Source organism: Ischnura elegans, chromosome 1 (assembly GCF_921293095.1).
Source record: "Ischnura elegans chromosome 1, ioIscEleg1.1, whole genome shotgun sequence".
Lineage (NCBI taxonomy): Eukaryota > Metazoa > Arthropoda > Insecta > Odonata > Coenagrionidae > Ischnura > Ischnura elegans.
The window spans coordinates 49,871,655-49,886,918 of NC_060246.1; the positions used below are offsets into that span (position 1 = coordinate 49,871,655).

The 15,264-nt window shown below is 38.2% G+C and overlaps 1 protein-coding gene across 1 annotated transcript in view; it reads left to right on the forward strand.

Moving 5' to 3' along the window:
- The window catches only part of LOC124159790 (vacuolar protein sorting-associated protein 13), a 295,602-nt gene that overhangs the window by 36,169 nt on the left and 244,169 nt on the right, over nucleotides 1-15,264 (forward strand). The window contains exons 6-10 of the mRNA XM_046535708.1: nucleotides 1,923-2,036; nucleotides 3,949-4,075; nucleotides 7,310-7,538; nucleotides 7,616-7,727; nucleotides 13,597-13,858. Coding sequence (XP_046391664.1) covers nucleotides 1,923-2,036; nucleotides 3,949-4,075; nucleotides 7,310-7,538; nucleotides 7,616-7,727; nucleotides 13,597-13,858 — 844 coding nt within the window. The remainder of the gene's footprint in view (nucleotides 1-1,922; nucleotides 2,037-3,948; nucleotides 4,076-7,309; nucleotides 7,539-7,615; nucleotides 7,728-13,596; nucleotides 13,859-15,264) is intronic.

Here is a 15,264-nt window from a genome sequence, read left to right on the forward strand (position 1 = left end):
ATGATGAATGTTTGTTTTGTTTTTTATTTACGTTGCCATAATAAAAGTTATTGTTGTGCGGCCTTGGGATATTGAAGACGAATAAAAATAGTTTAAGACGTAAAGAAGATTTTTTTTCGTTTTTTGATATATTCAACATAGTCAAAACAGCATAATTTCGGAAGAAACAAGCGTAGCATAAGCGCATTCAAACATGACGAGACGGACTGGGAACTTCAGGCGACGCAAACTGCATATATCACATTGCTGCGCCGTCGCCCCTTCGCTTTGAAGGCAACGACGTCACATGCAAGATCGGACGTGTTCTTCCCTTGCTCCTTCGCTCGTAGCATCGTAGCTTGAAATACAGAGGGGAGGGAGCGCGTTCCTTCCCCTCGACCACTCCTTCAGCGCACTTCACTTATAAGCATTTCCGATTTCTTCTATCCACCATATAGTCCAACAATGAACACACTCGTTCGAATTTTTTAAACCGCAGGTTTTGATACCAATATAATTTTCAGTTGAAAAAATCCTCATATTAGCATCTGAAGATGATTTTTGAAAAATCAGGTCGTCAGCATAATGGAAATTGCTCGGCAAGACAGATGTTGACTATTAACCAGTCCTTCAAAACTACGCGTTTCTCTACGTTTGATAAGCGATTACTATATGCAGTATAAATGCCGCGGGATGCCCACTCGTGGCAGTAAATTTAGCGCGCCCTCCGGAGCAAAAAACCCCCCCCGCGATCATTTCCGTGTTCACCTCTGGGGTACCGACGTGACGGCATAATGCTTACAAGAAATTAATTAGTACGTTCGCGAAGTTGTATTTCCAAATACTACATAGTCGGTACCCAACAGCAATATGCTTGTCTCGTGGTACATTCATTTACCTGTAGGCCTTATTCTAGACTTTTAATATCAATTAAATTGACGATGAAATACATAATGCGCTAGATAATGAACTTCTATTTAAATTAGTATTTTCTACAAGTTGAAAACGATGTATATTTTTCGAAATAAACATAAAACAATTTGAAGTAGCATTCTGAAGAACAGATAAACTATCGCAAGTCTCATTAAATTCTATCACTTTCGCTTTTGAAGCGATGCGCCCACAATTTTAAGGATAGTATTATATTCCGATCATGATTATTTGCATGTTTAATAAAATTTAGGCGCTTATAGGAATTACTTTAACAACCAGCACTGATAAATTACATATTTCGGTGCACAGCACGTTTTGAGATGAACTGAATAATCGTTTCATGAATTGGTATAAAAATGACTCCGAAAAATCCAATTCACTGGAATTACACAGCAGTCGATAGGTGCAATATCGCTCTTCATATTTAACCGCCGTATACTTAGCAACGTTGCCACTACCTCCGCAGCATAATGGCTGCTCGCTCTGCAGACAACCGGAAGTATGTTTTTTAAACTTAAATACTGATGCTAACATATCAGTAACCCCTTCTAAAAAAATATAAATATTGGGCATCGATGTCTATTCTATGCTGTGCTAATTTTTCAACGATATATTTCGGGCCAAATTTGAGATAAAAAATGTTTTACAAGGGAAGGTCATCATTCTCCCATAAAGACAATGTATTTCAAGGTGGAAATCCGTCATTTTCAAATCCATAAATCTTTTTTAAATGGCCAATGATATAGTAATATTTTTTCACTATTCGATAGAAAAAATAATGAGTAACAACATGTCTCAAAATGAGGGGAGGTTTTTGGGCATGTTTGAAATGATGGTTCCTCCTTAACTCATTGAAATATTGGTTCTTACAGAGCTCTAATTGTTGTTTTTGCTGAGGGATATGTATACGAGTGACATAAAGGGCATTCTTGAAGTGAGTTAATTCTATCGTATCTTTGTTCTTGTGTAATTGTATTTTTAATCTTATGTACTTTTCTTTTGTTCTCAAGTGCTTGGACCCATCGACTCATTTGCCCAACTTACCTTGGCACCCAAGCCTGAAATATTTAACTTTGAAGAGCCTAAAGTTCTTCTCTCTTTGAACATGAAAGAATTAGTGTTGGGTGAGTCATTTAAATTTTATACTTCTATTTTTTTTCACTTTTTTATCTGTACCTAACAGAATTCACCATTGTTAATATAATTGCCCCGGTAATACCATCGAAAAAATACCGGTATACCAGTAATTTCATAATTGGTAAAATACGAAAATAAGTTGAAAATAAGCATTTGCATTGCCCTAATTATCCGGTATTTCGGAAAATTAAATTACCAGGCAGATAACTGATAAGGCATTTTTTTACTAAACACATAAAAAAGACATTGGAGGCCAGGTTATAGCGATGAAGTTGAAGAAGTCAACGTCATACAAACAATTTCTGTGCATTAGTTGTAAGTTTTGCTGTTTTCCTGGCGATTTGTGTGTGAAGTTTCTTCAGGAACTCCATCAGGTAATTGCTTCCCCTATAGCCAGCGATTTTTGTCAAACTTTTGCACTGTCATCAGAGTGTCTTCTATCATTATCTTAACGAATAAATCTTCTCATTCAAAGACCTGACGGGTTCAGTCAGACACAAACTTTGGCTGTATAAAAAGCACTCACTTGGTGTCGGAAAATACTCAAATTATTTGAATTTTTGTTCTATCTTCGTGAGTTAAAATATGTTTACACTCACCTAATGTAAACACAAACTATTTTATGAATTTACATTACTAGAATTGGTGTTAGCCTTGCCTAAAATACTGCAAATTGGAGAAATAATTAAATTTTTGCAGCTCCATAACTTTGACTATTTTGCTTTCCTTATATAAATGATAAAATGTCTTTATATCAATAATGGTAATGCTTGCCTAAAACTCATTGTTCTCCAAGAAGATGAGAAAATGAGAAAGGTACTTCAGAAGTAAAGATGTAATTTTTACATTGCCTTTATGGAACTTTATTTGGGACCAGGAAAGACGAACGATGAATGCGGGAACGATAGATCGGGGTTGTCCTGTAATCCTTCTTTAAGTCCATTGCTACCTGCTAGCAGGGTACTTTACGCTACCGCCATGCTCGGCAGCAAGCAGCCTTTATTGTAGCGGCATTCATAGCCTCGCACCCAGGTGGCCTCAAACAGCAGCTGCCAGACGTCACGCAGGCTTTTCCCAGCATTCATACTTAGCCCGCTTTGCACTCTTGAAAATTTTCACTTTTCATTTTATTGCGGAAAATAGCTATCATCATTTAAAAATCTAAAAGCATGAAATAATTGCTCCAGGAATAATAATCTTTCCATTTAGGCAATAAAAAAATAATGGGAAACCACCCTATTCTCAATTTTGAACTTTTTACAATTAGCTATTTAGCTTCATCCATCGTAAAATTACTGTGCAAGTTATATTTAATTCGATTTTTTATTATATCTAATTGATACTTCAAAGTGGGATGGAATAGTACATTCATTGCCAAAAATCCTAGTCATGAAATCAAATCCTCAGGAATATATACAGTGTACAGTTAATTATTCCGTTTTTGGTAATATTTCTGTTCATTAAAATTAGCTTCGCTCGAAATTTTATCAACACTCACTTTTTTTAGATGTTAGTCTTAAACATTGAGGAACCTATGGTCTTCGACCTTATAAGTAGCTTATAAGGTCTAAGTTGTTAGTGGATTAATAAAACATAAAATAGCAGCATTGTCGAAGTACCAGCCATACTAGTACCAGTATTTCTGGTACTGGCACGGTAGTACCACTTTTAAATACTGGTCGTTACTACCGGAGTAGAAAAAAATAGTACTCGGTACTACGGAATACCGGTATTTTTTGCCCATCCCTACTCAGGCTCTCTCACCTATTACTCGACTTAGTTGCAATGAATTAGTTATTGTGGAATACATTTTTAAGGCCCACCCTCCAGCTAGCACAAGTTTTATTTTTTGAGAATAATTTATTGTTAGTTTTTCCATGATGCTTTCATTTTTCCTAGGAATTAGTAAGCACCAGTACCATGATCTAATGCAAGTTTTGGATGCATTTCAAAGAATGAGTTCTGCAGCTCGCTATAGAAAGTATCGCCCAAATGTTGTGGGATACAAGGGGCACTACAAAGAGTGGTAAGCATCTACTCTTGATATTTCATTTTATATGATTAATATAAACACTATGACATTTAGCTTAAATTCAATCCATTTAAATATATTTATTTATTTATAGTATTTGAGAAATTCAGTTTAAAATTAATGAAGCATCATCATGTGGTTATATGTACTTATGGATCTTATCTTGCTGTTTACTGAAAACTTTGGATCAGTATTTTGCAGTCTTTTGTAATTTTGGTAAATATTTTTGCACATTGATGTAGCTTTTTGGTTGAGTACTAAGTGGGATTTCTGGGGTGCATTTTTATGGCATTAGTTGAATATGAAAATTAAAACTGTTGGAAAATGATAAACTAATGTTCTTTAAATGTTGCCTGCCGTGGATGAAACTCATGTAGTTGCGTATTGGTAGCTATTGGCTATAAATCTCTTTGCATTGGTTTTTTTGAGCTTAGGGTCTTCAAGACTCAAAGTACTCATAGATTTTTTTTGTTTTAGAATTCCTGAGAAATATCCTGAGCTATCACTGGGCTGATCAAGAGTAACTCTTTTCTTTATTACATGCTCAAAACTCTCTGTAGAAAATCTTACTTTTCCATTTTCCATTTTTCTCACTGTCCCCAATCTCTTAAGGTATTTAAATACCTTTGTCTTAGTGGAAGAGTAATTTTTAGTGTAATGCCATACCTACTACTGTTCATGCAATAATATTTACGTGTTTACAGTAGAGCTTGGATTATCTGATTAATCAAGGGACGTATGGATTATCAAGAGAAATACATAACCCATTGCTGATAATTTTTTTTAGCAATTTTTACCTTTAAGAAAATAGTAGGAAAGGTATGAGAGAGGATTTCAGGAAATCTGGGCTTAAGGATTAATATATGGCTAATTCAATGAATGGATAATTAAATTATATTTAATAATAAGGCTTTTCTGTCGTGTAATAGCCGGTCCAACCTGCTCAACTAAGTCTGATATGTGTACATAAAAAATAGGAGAAGAAAGCTTGGACAACTCCACATGATTACATTATGTGGGTTGAATGCAAGAGACCCTATCTAGGGTCACATTGGGAAATGTGCTGATGGATCAGCATGTGAAAACAGACCTTCTTTGCAATTCTGGCCTTTTCATTTGGAGTTTGAGGAAGCTAGGGTAATTTTGATTCATGCAAAGAAATAAGCTGTACAGAAAATAATTGCTAACTAGTTCATGGTGAAACCAAACTCAGTATTATTCCACAAACTTTTATTTTAACAGTCTACTAGTTTCCACGTTTATACCTTCATTATCAACACTAACAGCAATAGCATACAACGTCCATCCTTATATATCCAACAATAGTGTGAGGGAAGGAGGGGGGGGAACTAAAAGAAGAGGAGGGTGGGGTTGGGCATTGTTGGTTGAATTGGAGGGTCAAAACACAAAGTATAAAAGATGGGGGGAGGGGCAGATAGAAGATCAGGTGGTAGCGAGGTTAATTGGAAGGGAAGGAAGAGGATTGTCAAGGAAGAAGTCAGATTTTAAAACAGTAGATAAAAAATTAGAACATTTGAATACAGTCATATCATTTAAAATTTTGGTGTTACGTGCAAGAGTGCATTTGGTGATTTCTAAAATATCCAGTTTTACACTTTTGTCATGTACATGTAAAATTTTAATATTGAAATCACTGTTGTGGCCGGATTCGGACAGGTGCTTAGAAAAATGGGATTAGGAGTCTTTCAAACGAGCACTTCTTTTGTGTTCATCAACACGAGTTTTAAATTTGCGGCCCGTTTGACCGACGTACACACCATTGCACTCATCACATGTCAGGGCATAGACACCACTTTTTTCTTCAGGATGCACTTCGTCCTTAGAGTTAAAAATCACTTTACCTAGGGAGGTCGGGGAGTAAAAGCACACTCGGTATTTGTCTTTAGGTATGAGGTTGTGAACAATGTAAGACAGGGGGCCATGGAAAGGTAATTTGCACCACCGTTTGGGTTCTGTTTTGGGGACCGGCAGCAAACTGGTTGGGGTGGGCGATACTCTTAGTCACGTTTTTTTGGCCAGTAATTTACGGATGAGGTCATCATTATAGCCGTTATTTGAACATATTGATTTAATTACATCAAGTTCCTGGTTGAAACTTGAAGCAGTCATTGGGATACAAAGTAGTCTGTTTAACATAGAGTTAATGCCCGCAATCTTGTGGGAGTAAGGATGGTTTGAGTCTGCGGGGATAAGTACATCCGTAAAGGTACTTTTCCGGTAGATTGCGGAGTCATGTTTGCCTTCTTTGAGGGAAATCGTGAGATCTGAGAAGTGGATTGAGTCACCTCCAAGTTCAGAAGTAAAATTGATGGATGGGTGGAGGGAATTGAGTAGCCGAAGGAAGGAGGCCAGTTGTTTTTCTAAGCACCTATCCGAATCCGGCCACAACAGTGATTTCAATATTAAAATTTTACATGTACATGACAAAAGTGTAAAACTGGATATTTTAGAAATCACCAAATGCACTCTTGCCCGTAACACCAAAATTTTAAGTGATATGACTGTATTTAAATGTTCTAATTTTTTATCTACTGTTTAAAATCTGACTTCTTCCTTGACAATCCTCTTCCTTCCCTTCCAATTAACCTCGCTACCACCTGACCTTCTATCTGCCCCTTCCTACCCTCAGCTTTTATACTTTGTGTTTTGACCCTACAATTCAACCTACAATGCCCAACCCCACCCTCCTCCTCTTTTAGTTCCCACCCTCCTTCCCTCACACTGGTGTTGGTATTTAAGGATGGACGCTGCACGCTATTGCTGTTAGTCTTGATAATGATGGTATAAACGTGGAAACTAGTGGACTGTTAAAATAAAAGTTGGTGGAATAATACTGAGTTTTGTTTTACCATGAACATTTCATCGTTCCACCAAGTAATGCCCAAATCATTTGATTTTATTTGCTAACTAGTTTTTGTAGCCCTATTTATTTTCAAGAATATGATGTAATATCTGGACTCATCTGAAATGACTGGCAATGGTATTGAGTATGGGCACTAGCAACAGATGAAAGGAATGAGCTTCGGCAGAAAAATCCATTAGTGGACTTAATGCCAATTAGTGACAGTGTGGATGACAAGCATGGATGAGCTGGAAAAACATAATATAAAAAACCTTAATAAATATTATATGATATTGTTCAAATGAATAATTTGTGGAATTAAATTGTAACAATTTAATATATGAGTATGATATTTTTCTTTCTAGGTGGAAATTTGCCTATAACTGTGTGCTTGAAGAAGAACTCAGAAGACGGTGGAACAACTGGGATTGGAATCATATTAAAGAACATCGAGCCCTTTGTCATCACTATGCTGAGGCATATGCCAATATGTTAACATCTCCAAATCCTAAAACCAAAGAAATAATTGATGATTGTGAGAAGAAGCTTGATGTTTTTAACATTACTCTCATTAGGCAGAAGACAGAATTGGAGGTATGTGTAGTGACTTATGTTTAATTGATTTTTCTTCGCTATTTGGCATCCATTTTTAGTATTTTTATTTATTTTAGGTGGGAAGAAGGAAAAGTAAGAAAGAGGAGGCGAAAGATGCTGGTTGGTTTTCTTGGTGGGGAGGAAAAGGAAAGGGTGCCAATACGCAAGATGATTCTTCCAGTGATGTTGGTATGATGTGTTATATTCTTTCAGTATGAGAAGAGATACAGAGAAATTGGAATTATTTTTTTGATGCAGAAATACATTTTAAAATTTTGCCCCACATAATTATTGTACTCTATTTCATATAAAAATAAGCTCCTATTACTAAAGATTTTTAGCTGCCTCTGATTAAAGTTATTGCATATTTTAGAGCTAAACATTCATTTGGATATAAACTATGAAACCTTTTACCAACGAATAACATGGAATCCTGTTTTGCTTTGTCGGTACAAAGCGTTTTTAATAGAAAAACATTTATTTTCCTGCATGAGGATTAATTTAATCTTACAATTATTATATAATTATAAACTAGAGTTGCATATTTTTGTCTTAATGGTACTGTTCCTTCCTTGTTATTGGGTTCCCCACCATGTAAATTATTGAATGCTGGAATCAGTGAGGGTGCTGTGAGTGACTCTGTTAAGTATTGATTATAATCATTTCGTTATCATTTTTATTCCCCTGCCTCTGTAATTCACAGCTCAATCAATGTGAGAAATGTTAGACGGGAACTTCCTTAGACATCTCCAGTGAAGAAGAACTTGAATCACATAATTTTAAATCATGAATTACATAATTTTTTAAATCATAATCAGTATCTCCAAACCATTAACTGTGATCTAACGTGCATTTAAGACAGCATGAGAAAGGTTGAGTATTTTTTATTGTGCATTGTAAAAATATTCTTATAAAACTCTTACTTGCGGTTGGCCGCTGCAAGGGTTTGTCAGTCTGTCGCTCTTGCCAGCATTGAAACATTTCCATATCCGTGGCCACTTTCAGACGAGCTGACTTTTCACCAACCGCCATCCATGAAACGGTGCCACGCTTTCAAATCATCATAGTATGGATATCTTCAAAGGCCACTTTCAGATGGGATTACTTATTACATTCGACCGTTCACAGTGTGGTGCCATGAAATGCTGAGGGTTGTGTTGTCTGAAAGCGGCCTGAATTTCATGGCACCATGTCATGAACGATGGCCGACGAAAAGTCATCCCATCTGAAAGCGGTCTCATGGTAGCATTGTGCGTATTTCACGCTGTAGATGGTGCAGCGTGGTGCCGGATTAAATGGGTACCGTGGAGACCACGGCAGCGTTCTGTCAATGGCGCATTTCGACTCGCTCGAAGGCATCCATAGAGACCTATGGTTATTTGAAAGCATGGCACCATGCCAAGGACGGCAGCAGGCAAAAAGACGTCCCACCTGAAAGCAGCCAAATGAGTAGAATCACACGGTTGACAGCACAGCATCCATTTCAATCTGGCCCGGCGACACTTCGTCTATGGCTAAAATAGCATGAAATTCAGGTGGCTATCAGATGAGACAACTCTCTGCTATGCTCTGTGCCATGCCGTGAACGGCTGCCAGCAGAAAATCGTTTTGTCTGAAAGCGGTTTTAGGTGTGTGAACAGCGGCACCCGTATCTACCATACAGGCTTAGCCACGGCAGTTTATCCATGGTGTCGCTGTACCTGCATGTTGAGTTGAGGTTCTAAGACCTGTGACAGTGAGGCATGCAAATAAGTGGTCAATTAAAATAAGAATTTGAGATAAATCGCAGAATACAGAATATATTTTGAACTGACTCACAAGTTACAACAAATTACCGGATGATGTCAGAAGTTGGGGGAGTTTCGATATTGATCCTGATGCTATGCTAATTATCTATGCATTATGCTCACTGCTCCAAGCATATTTCACACAGCCCTTAAAAATCAACATCCTCCACTTCTGTTTTCAGTGAATGCGTGTTCAATACTGTAGGCAATGTTTCTGTGAAAAATGAATAGAGCGGACCCAGATGGGATACAAATGTTGAATTAAAGAAAAACCGTGAGAAAGAACCTGTGGCTGCCTGATTTAATGTGACATATTGGTCGAACAGGCATTTTTAAAAAAGTGTTACAGTAGACTCTCGTTAATACAAACAACGTTATTACGAAGTTCTTGTAATTACGAAGCTAATAGTTGTTCCCGCCGACTGGCCTATCCAATCTATAGTAAAAGAAACATTATTGCGAAATTTTTGTTATCATGAAATTACAAACCTCAGTCCCAGTCCCGGCAGTTAAAAAATGAAATATATTACAAGTTCCAGGAATAAGTAACGGCATTTAGGTGGATATACACTACGCTAAGTTTTAATAACTACGCCACATTTAAGTTCTCCTCGTGTATTGTGCCCAATAGCGTCAAATATGGTTCTTTCTTCAGTATACATGCAACATTATATAATAAGCATCATTCCTGTGGAATCATGGTTACCCACTCATAACTGCTCATAAATTGAACTTACAGTTAGTCCTCTTCCTTCATACAATGGATTTACGTACTTTCAGAGATACGAGCATTCAAAAATTTCAACTTCGTATTTGGCACCTTTCGATATGGCCGATGCGACGCTGTGTGGTGTAGAGGAACTCGCACAGTGGGCATAATCTGAACAAATTGTCATTGAATCCGATGTGAAGTTAGGAACTGTTTAGTGTTTCGCTCGTTCTTCCTTACTGCGGAGAGCAATTTCTTTCAGCTCTGGCTGTGTCGCATGCCCAGCTAAATCAGTTCGTCACAATTGTGAGTCATCCCTCAATTGTGATGCAGTGTTGCATTATGTAGGATAACCGTACTCCTGGATGCCTTGCATGCAGTCCAGCCGGTGAGAGTTGTCTGGTGACAGCACAAAAGAAAGGGGAAAACCCTGTGCCAGCACGGTTTGCAGCCAATTGCTGTCCCCCAAACTCACCTCGCACCCTCGCCTAGTCATACAATGCTGTCTCATGCATATGGAGCCCTGAAATAAGCCTGAACCATCAAAACAACCCCTTTCTTTGTATCACCAAAACAAGGGATTATTCCTTTGGGTCCTTCATGCTCATCCTCCTTTCCAGCTCCATTCTTCAGGGAACCCTCTTGTTTGCAAGTGACGTAGGTGATTCACTTTCTTACCTTGGAACCTTGCACCCCACTCCAGACTAGACCATTATACCTGTCTTCGGGCAACCCATGGTGGCTGGACTGTAGGTTTATCAACTTACGAGAAAAGTCTTGGAACGCATCTAGTTCATATATCGGTGACTTACTGTATTCGGAAAGATATGAACCATTGATTACATTATGCCCCGTCCCTAGATTGAGAAACTGAAACGGATTTTCTCGTTAATGTTAGAATGTAGGTTTCCGCCGCGATGGTTTGATCTCTGCATTTCTTCAGGGTTTTCTTCCGCGTCAGCTTGTTTGTAGACAACAGTTTCGTAGGCTATCCTGCCAGCGTCTTCAGGTCAAAGGTGTCGGCTATTGGTTTCTGCCTCGCTTATATACCATAGGCTGGATGGGTGCTTCTCTCTGATTGGCTCTCTCTTTTTAAAAAACGTGATGTGGTCACCAGATATAATTGTGTGACCAAGATTAGGGACTTCCTCCCCGGGCCCAAGGACATAATTCTGCAAGAACTATATGAGGGGGTATAAAAGGTGCCTTGCTCCCGTGGAAAATCCTACATAGGGGAAACTTGCCGCTCCATGCATGTAAGGATTAAAGAACACCAAAGGGCAACCAAGAACAAACAGTTTCAACTCCCCGCCATCGCCGAACATGCATGGTCAGAACCTGGCCACGACATCCAGTTTGAGGAAAAGAAACTTTTAGTTAAGGAGTGCTGATACTTCCCCTGACAAATCAGGGAAGCAATAGAAATTCAAAATCACCGTTGAATTTCAATAGAGAAGATGGATACTTCCTTCACAGCACCTGTAAAAGAGTCATAAAAGAGAGAGCCAATCAGAGAGAAGCGCCTAGTCAGACAGCCAATCACAGAGCAGCTCCCATCCAGCCTACGGTATATAAGTGAGGCAGAAACCAACAGCCGACACCTTTGACCTGAAGACGCTGGCAGGATAGCCTGCGAAACTGTTGTCTACAAACAATCTGATGCAGAAGAAAACCCTGAAGGAATGCAGAGATCGAATTTTCTTATTTTTATATATTTGAGCATAATTTAATCGCGTATGTTATATACTGGTTTTTTTCTTTGATTCGTAAAAGAAACATTCATACTAACCTCCTGTTTTTCAGTCCTGTGAACTTCTTAACAATTCGAGTCTACTGTATTTAAACTTTTTTCCTTGCAAATAAAATTATGGAGATGATCCTGAGTTTTTTTTACGCAGTCATCCTGCTTATTTACACCTTTGGTGAAATTATTTGCATTCACTTCTTGTAGTTGTTCGTATAAATTTGCCATTAATTCAAATAATAAGACTTCATCTTTGGAACCAAGTATCGAGAATGGAGAACAGACGGTGGAGGACCGAACCGGTACCGAGAACAGAAAAAATTTAAGAACCAACTCGTCCTTTGTATTTTTCATTAAATATAAACTAAAAATAATAAAATTAGCCATTCATTAACTTTCTACAGAATTTTTCTCCCATAAAATATTGAAGTATTTTCTCTATCTCAATATTTTTGGTAGGATGATAGATTTTGTGAGTATTAATAAAAATATTTGTAGCCAATTCCTGGAAAAAATGTGGCAGTTGAACTGTTATTTTCTGAGTACATAATTGAAAACTTTTGGATGAGAAACCTCCACAGAGTCATATTGTGCACAGATTGCCTCAGAGGCAACTGCTGCTTGATCGTACAGCATGATTGTGCTCCCACAGTAGTCACCATGATTAGACATCTGAAACTCCAAGCTACCGTAAAGGCCACTGACTCATGATCACGCAATTGTGCATCACACAGCCACTGAAGTGAGGTCTTGAAAACCAGAGCTTTTGTGAGATAACTGAAATTCAGCATTGCTAATATGTACATATGTTGGTACTATGGTTAACTTTTCCTTGTAATCAAGAGCCATACATTCAAAATTTCACTTACAATTACCAAGGTGGAATAACTCTGAATTCTAATTCATTAAAATAGAAACATATTCATTGTAGATTTTGTGTAAAAGTTATTTTTTGGAAAATTTATTGATTAAAATTAAAAATTATATGTGGTAAGTTGCTTTTGGGAAATGCTGTAGTGGTAACATTTTCTGCTCAATGTTTCACTCCTACTACTGGGAGTGTTTACAAGAGAATGATAGGGAAAACGTTCTTGTCCCGATCTTACATAGGATTCGTTATCCCATTGTTGACCTGATTTGAATTTCCCATGGAAGGCAATAGCCATATGGTTTTAGAATGGGTCAGGAACCCTTTCCATATGCTGCTGAGGTTATATCCACCCTCCCTATTGAAATTATGTGGCCTTTTCGCTATTTCGATGGCTTCATGTGTAAGGCGTGGATAGTTATCCTCCATCTTCGCCAATATCCATGCATGGCTAAATATTATTTTATACCCAGGGCTGGAGGCATAATGTTCAGCGACTGCTTATGCGTTCCATTTATGAAGTTGTATTGCTCTTTCATGCTCTTTAAGCCTTTGGGAGATAGATCACTTGCTCTGTCCCACGTAGCTTCTGCTGCAGCTGTAGGGAACCTCATACCTCCGTTTACCTCCTGTGAATAGCTCATATCACTTCCATTAATGCCTAGTGCATTATGAGTTTACTTAGAATACAAGATTGAGAATTGAACTCCTTACTTATTACACTGGAACAAAAATATTAATTTTTAAAGCCTGAATCATTTTTAGTGGTTGTTATGAATTGAAATTATTGTTTGGTTGTGTCTCATTAACAATGCATTTTTATTTTATGCATGATTTTGACACATTTAAAAGCAGTGCTAAAGTACTTGAAAATATATTCTTTAAATTAGCTATTTACTTTTTTAAAAATTGTGCATTTTTTTCATGATTCTCTGTCCTCTCGTCCACAGTTGCACGTTTTGAAAATGCAATGACCCCTGAAGAACGAGCCAAGTTGTACAGTGCAATTGGATACAGTGAAGGTGCTTCTACCCCTGAAAATATTCCTTCTAATTTTGTTGAAAACAAAGTTGACTTTACCCTCAATAGACTGGTCCTGGAAGTGCGGGATTGGACTGATGATGGCCGTGCTCCAATCAGCATCCCAATTTTGCATGCCCGCATGTCAGGTGTGCAATTCCATGTTCAACAGAGGCACGCGGGTGCTTTGAGGTTGGTTTATTTCTGAAGTTAAATTTCATATGAATTTAAAATTCTAAATTATTCTAAATTTAAATTTTTTAAATATCAGTCATGATTTCTCTCAGGTAATTTATTCCGGAGGTAAACTAGCCTCCAATTGGGATCTCGGTGCAGAGACTACCTGAGAGGGTACATGTGCCAACTGTGATAAAGTTATGAGGACAGGAACAACGAATGTGATATTGCATAGGACTTTTAGTATGCTAGAAAACTAGAGATGTGCGAATAGTATCCGCGAATACTCGAATACCTCGAATATTAGAAAGTATTCGATATTCGAGGTTTCGAATAGTTATGCGAAAAGTACCGCCTCGAATACCTCGAATACTTTGAATTTCGCGTCATACACTGTCGCACGCACGTCGTTGGTAGTTGACTCGGAAAAATGTAGAGAACTGTAGTCATTTAGTGCTCGCAGCGCCGTTTTACGCAAGTTGACGAATTACATCAAATTCGTGGATTTTAGCGGTGAAAAGAGTTCGACGAGGGGAACCGAAAATGGTCGGGTAAAAAAATCCGAAAATCCCCGATTCCCCCCACCAGGAGAACCTCAGTGCCGTGGGATAGCAACCTTAGGGGATTTCCCACGATCCGCTATCCCCCTCCATTCAGCACTCGCCTCACCCACTCTGACGCTTTCCTCTTCTCCGAAATCAAACAAAAGGGCCCAGCTCGCGCAGGGATCGCATTACGAAGACCCCTGCTTCGAAAAAAATATCGAGTTACGAGAACAATAAAAACGTGTTTCACGCCCTCCCCCTTTTCTCACACACTGACTTTTTTCTGGCTACCTGCTTCGAAGTTCCCCATTTCTGGAGGTCAACTGCTGTGTGAGTACCGTGGGATACTTACATTAGCGAATTTCCCAAGATCCGGTATCCCTCTCCATTCAGCACTAGCCCCCCCCCCCTGAGGCTTTCCTCTTCTTCGAAATAAAAAAAAGGTCACAGCTCGCGCAGGGATCATATTACGAAGATCTTAGCTTCGAAAAAATACCAAGTTACACGAGAACAATAGAAACGTGTTTCTGGCCCTCCCTTTTCTCCCCCACTGACCTTTTTTTTCCTACCAGCTTCGAAGTTCCCCATTTCTGTGGAGGTCAACCGCTGCATGAGTCATCTATTAGCACAAAAGGTGTCTAAGAATGACTTTCGTCAATTGATGTTACACCTTAATTGAATTGAAATATTAGTAATGTGCGCGTAATTTCAAAAAGAATAAGATCAAACACGAAGTATTTCTGAGTTTATTTAAGCATTTTACGCAAAGAAATAAATGTCAAAATACGACGGAGTCTTAGCATTCTGGTGAAACTCGATATGAGCAGCAGAGCTTCTCGGAAGTTGATGCGGTATTTTTTTCCGAAAACATATATC